The 6,000-nt window shown below is 36.6% G+C and overlaps 1 protein-coding gene across 1 annotated transcript in view; it reads left to right on the top strand.

The window, feature by feature from the left end:
- The first annotated feature begins 588 nt into the window (after positions 1-588).
- Gm11639 (predicted gene 11639) overlaps positions 589-6,000 on the top strand; it is a 227,902-nt gene continuing 222,490 nt past the window's right edge. Inside the window, exons 1-4 of the mRNA XM_017314877.1 lie at positions 589-734; positions 1,886-1,957; positions 4,334-4,477; positions 4,917-4,988. Coding sequence (XP_017170366.1) covers positions 4,348-4,477; positions 4,917-4,988 — 202 coding nt within the window. The 5' untranslated portion in view covers positions 589-734; positions 1,886-1,957; positions 4,334-4,347. The remainder of the gene's footprint in view (positions 735-1,885; positions 1,958-4,333; positions 4,478-4,916; positions 4,989-6,000) is intronic.

Raw genomic sequence — 6,000 nt, forward strand, 5'->3', positions numbered from 1 at the left:
TTGAGCAATATACTTTTCTAACCACTCACCAAGGAGACTGTTTTCTTAAGCATATCTTTAGCACCTCTGTTAAAGATAATTCATATTTTCTTGACTGATCTTGTACAAGCTACTTATAGTAAAACACATACATAAACAACTAACTATATAGGGCATAGCATATGCTCTGTATATTTCACATGGGTGTTTTTACATGTTTCCCTTATCTGACACTAATAAGCTTTGAGTTTATTAATGCATATTATTATTTGTACCAATTATTACTATATTAATCACCTATTAAAGTATTTGTTTTTAAATAGAAAGGAGATAGGGATGTGGGAGAAAATTCCCCTTTACATTAGCATTAGTTTCCAGTTATTAGCCAATGTTTAATTTCTTCTGAGTTTGTCTTACATTTGAGATCCAGTTTCATGTGTATTAAGTGAAGGTCAGTACTTAACACATTTAGAGCAAGTGAATACTGAATGCAAGTGAAACTAGTCTATCATGTCTTTAATTGAAAAAAAATGAAGCTGTCTATATTAACTTTTAAATGACATTAAGATTTGTTATTAGAATTTAATTATATCTAAACTGGATTTTTTCAGAGGTTAATGAACTTGCAAAGGCTCTTGACAAGATCACCAGTGAAAAAATCAGAACTGATGATCTGATACACGTTTCCAAGGGCCTGGGGTTTGGTGTTCCAGATAAAGAGTTACAGGATTTGGATGAAACGGTTTCTATTGATGGTATGCATTTCCTTTTCAGAGTCTTGTATGTATGTATGTATGTATGTATGTATGTATGTATATGTATTTATGTTTATTTTAGTTTCTCAAGACACGGTTTCTTTGGCTATCTTGGAGTTAGCTCTGTAGACAAAGATGGCTTGAACTCACAGAGATCTGCTTGCCCTTGCCTCTCAAGTGCTAAGATTAAAGGCATATGCCACCACCACCTGGCCAGAGTCATTTATTAAAATTCCACATAAAACTAACTGTATTTCGTCTCAGTCATAGACTCAATGGAGCCGGGTGATCTGGATCAATCTCAGTGAATTGCTCAGTGAGTTCAGCAGCAGCAGAATTTCCCCTTTGTCTGGATGGACTGTTTTTCCTCTGTGTTATCCTTATACTGAGCCTTCCAGGGAACTATAACTGTCCCTTCTCTTCCCATCTCTTTACCTTTTGAGACTTAAATAACAGGTTTCCACTGGTTAGAAGCTGTGAAGTTGGACCAACCCACCAACCCCATGGGTGTTGTTCTCAAATAAATCCAATTTGATTTCCTTCCCCAGAATTCTCAAAGAGCTAGGTTGGTGATTTTCAACTCCTGCCATTCAAAAGCTTACCCTACTGGGAGGGCCTTGTGGTACTGTTTTCTCCCTAGGTTCCAAGTATATGACTGAGAAAAACCATGAGACACTACATGTCCTTTGTCTGATATGTATGTATGTATGAATATATGTATATATATATGTGTGTGTATATATATGTATATATATTTTATGTATATGTATTATTTATGTGTATATACACATGTGCTTTATCTACAATGCCTGAGTTCCATTTTCAGTACTAACTTTCTGGTGGGTGAACAATCCCCATAAGAGTATAAGGATTTTGTATCACCTGGAAGGCCGAGAGACCAGAAAATAGAGCATCAGGGCAAGAAGCAATTCCAAACAACGGCTGGAGCTGGTATAGGGTGTAAACGATTCATTGGCATCACCACAGAAAGATATAAGAGTCATTCTAGCCATTGTGCCTTTCAGTCATTCTGAGTTGTGTATCCCAGAACCAGACTTAGAACCACAAGGGGACAGCTTTGGTTTAGGAAGGTAAGCAAGCGTGCGTAGCGTTTAACCTAAAGCTGCCTGTTGGTTCTCCTTCATTTTCAGAGGAGGGAAATGTGGATTTAAAAGAATGGCTGACGAAGCTGAAAGGGACACCACATTTCAATAAAAGTTCAAGTAAGTGGGAATTCTTTTTAAAAGTCAGCTTGAGAAGAATATGTTTATTTTCATGACTTGCACTGGGCAGTTTTCTAGTTTTACAGAGCAGCCCACATTTCCACAGCAAATGTGTTCTGCCTAAAGAGTCGACAGGGACCCCGTCATGAGCTTTTCTTGATTTATGGTTTCTGGAATATCTTTTTGTCTCTAAAACAAACAAAAAACCAAAAACAAGTGATTAAGTAAAAAAACAAACAACAACAAAAAAAATAAGTCCCCGACATTTGCTTCTACCAAAACCAAATCAACCACCGCCACCACCACCACCACCACCACCACCACCAAAACCCAAAACCCCAAACCAAAACAAACCAAAGAAAATAACAGGGAATGCCCCAAATCTATCTGAAGAATTCATTTTCTGTCCAAGTTGGGATACAAAATGGACGCCATTATCGGTTGGCTTTCAGCCATTTTATTGAAATCCCGCGGAACTAAAGCTATTGCTCCCTCATTAAATTTACTGTTGAAATCTATAGGAACATATAGGAAAATACTCAAAGTTACAGAGCTCCCCAAGGCTTTTTCCTCTTCATCCACCATTGCAGTCATGGGACACTGGATGTAATCTGGCTGCAATTTATTTTGGTAACTGCCTATCTCCATTTTTAAGAGATATCTTTAGAACTTTTAAATTATCAAATTTTAAATGAATTGAAACCAGGTTATAAAACTAAAACTACTTTGGATTCTCTGGGTCTGCTTGGAGAAGCCTGTTTTTTGAGAAGTGTTGAAGTACCTTAATTATCCCTGTAGTCACTGCAAACTTGAAACAGAACTACATTCAAGGTTCAATTTGGATAGCTACAAAAGTAAATTGTTCTTCAGATCCAGTATTTGGAATGTGTTCCAAGTTCACATAGGCAAAATATGTTTTGTTTTGTTTTGTTTTGTTTTGTTTGAGACAGGATTTCTCTGGGTAGCCTTGGCTTTCCTGAAACGCACTCTGTAGACAAAGCTGGCCTCAAACTCAGAGATCCACCTGCCTCTGCCTCCCAAGTGCTGGGATTAAAGGCATATACTAACACTGCCTTTTTTGATATTTTAATAGACAAAAATATTTTATCCTTGATCCTTTAGAATGGGGCCAATAAGATTTTATAAATAAATTGTTGATAAACTTTTTACAGAGTTAGTGTTTATAAAATGGTTACAGACTCTAAGGTGTTTTTTTTTTGTATCTGAAAATAATTTATGCATACAATTCAAAAAGTAAATATTACATTTTATTGATATATTAATGTCATCTTACTATTATTTGTGTGATATTTTTGTATATTGGTACATACAAGTAATTCACTTTAAAGAAAATAAATACTTGAGAATAGTCACACTATGACTAGTTTTTCCAATTTAAAAAGTTTTAAATTACATTTTATTTGATTACTTATTTGTGTGTATGTATGAATACCTTGCATGTTTGAAGGTCAGAGGACAACTTGTGGGAGTCAGTTCTCTCCTTCCACCCTGAGGTTCCTGGGGGTTGAATTTAGGTCATCAGGCTTGGTAGCAAGTGTGTTTACCCCCTGGGCCATCTTGATGTCAGGCTTGGTAGCAAGTGTGTTTACCCCCTGGGCCATCTTGCTGGCTACCAATTTTCTAACTTTTGACTTTTGGATAACTTCAGAATATCTGGAGGAATGTAAACAGATATTTTAAGGTTACCATATAATTTAAATTTTTATTTAATGTTTTAAAAATTGGGATATAAAAGAATACAGTTCGTTAATGGAATTTTCACAAATGCTTGGTTCTTATTGCTCCTCCTTCATCTTCCTCTCCAGTTTCCTGTACCTCCTTTTTGCTAACACCCTCTTCTTCTCCAATATCTTCTTTTCTGTGTTCATGACACAAGAATTCTATCACCCTTTCCTTTCTCCCAACTCCTTTCTTTAAACCCCTCTTATGGTCCCTTTCTTCTTTCATGATTCATATACCAGCATACTGTGTATATGTGTGTGTGATATACACGTTTATAAATTATTAACTCTCAATTTAAATATCTACAATGACTTTGTTTCATAGTGGCTACATTTTTGACTATAAAATTAATTACTTTGGTCTTTAAGCTTGACTTCATAATTAATAACTGTATTTGGGTGAAGAATAGTCTTTCCCACACTGTTTTCCTTTCTTCATAAGTCAAGGAAAATTTTATAGTGTCCTATTTGATATTTGGGTGGTGGTGGTTTAAATTAGCTGATGTTACATGCAAAGCTCTTCTTATAGCTTAGCAAGCTCTGAGTGCAATAAGCGATAGAGGTGTTTGTTATTATGCAGGATGTTTCAAGTGTTTTTCAATTTTCCTACATTGTGTATTTTATTTCCACATAGAAATACAAACTCCCATGAAAACTCTGGCCTCCATTAGGAAAAATGAGACAAACTATGATGATCTACCCTTCATTTTGAACAGTATGGGGGTTGCATTACCCCAAGATATAATTGAGGCAGCACTGAGGAACATGGCCCACAGAGGTGAGGATTTGATGTTTCTGATCACCTTTACCTCAGCAGCACGAGTCGTCTTGGACTATTTGTGTCTGTGGAGGTGCATTTGCTTCATACGTTATGAGCTTTCTTTGACCTTCCACCTGATGAGATTCTGGACACTGTTATGCAAGGTCCAATTCTATTCTTAGCAACACCTTGCAAAGAAGGATACACAGCACTAGTGTGCCTGTGTGTGTGTGTGTGTGTGTGGGGTGGGGTGGGTGTTTGCATGGGCATGTGTGCATGTGTGTGTCAGAATGGTACTGTGAGTCTGCCTGACTTGTTATATCTCCGCATTTCAAAGCCAAGCCTACAAAGTGCTTTCCAATAGAGCAACTACTCTCTTGTATACATTATCTTATTATCTTATATACATTATCTTATCACTGACCTTCCCCCTGTTCCCTGACATTTTCCCTTCCAGAGAACGGGAAACTGAACTTAGACGAGTTTCTGAACCAATTGATCAAGGTGCAGCTTTCATCTATCCCTGAAAGTAAGTTTTTGTTTTTCTTTTTTTTAGTTGAATAGAGATAGAAAATGACATGGTGTAGGCCCCTTTCCAGATGGCTGTAAGCTCAATTTCTCATGCCTTTGGGCCACACACTTAATCTTTAGCACAACTGAAGAAGCCCGCAGTACCAGGGAAATGTTAGTTTCTTTCTAGTCTAGACGCCAGAGTCTTGATACCTATGCTGTTTCACTAAGGGCGTTAGTTAAAAAGAACGAACCATCACCTAGAATTAATTTACTTGGTTGCCATCAAACTCCACTTATGAGACATAGTAGCATATAATAAATCATTAGTTCCTAACACTAACTATCAGTTCTTCACTAATAACCAAGAGGAAAGTTTTGTTGTTGATATTAAGAGAATTTCTAGCTGGGCGTGGTGGTGCATGCCTTTAATCACAGCATTCGAGAGGCAGAGGCAGGCAGATTTCTGAGTTAGAGGCCAGCCTGGTCTACAAAGTGAGTTCCAGGACAGCCAGGGCTACACAGAGAAACCCTGTCTTGAAAAACAAACAAACAAAAAACAAACAAACAACAACAACAACAAAAACAACCAACCAACCAAACAAACAAACAAACAAACAAACAAAAAAGAGAATTTCTTTGTTTAGATTTTGCTATTTTAACTCGTAATTTTTGTGTCTGGGCCTCTTTTTTTTTTTTTTTTTTCTTTCTGTTTTTCCTTGTAACTAAACTTAGCCTGCTAAAATTTTGACAGTACTGTACAGTGTGTTAAGGATTTTATTTTAGATTGTTGGTGTTTGTGTTGTTTCAGCTTTCTGGGATTTTGGATGCGCTCTCATTTCCAATGTCTACAGTACTGAAAACAACAGTGGGATGGATAAGTCTAGTATTAAGCTGAAATTATATCCCCTTCCCTTCATGTCATAGGGGCTTACAGTCTAGCTATTGCTCATTGCTTTGGATAGACATAACTGTACAAATTTGACAAACCAAAAATCATTATGGAGAAAAGGGTTATTTATTTATTCATT

The sequence above is a fragment of the Mus musculus genome, chromosome 11 (genome assembly GCF_000001635.26).
Source record: "Mus musculus strain C57BL/6J chromosome 11, GRCm38.p6 C57BL/6J".
NCBI lineage: Eukaryota > Metazoa > Chordata > Mammalia > Rodentia > Muridae > Mus > Mus musculus.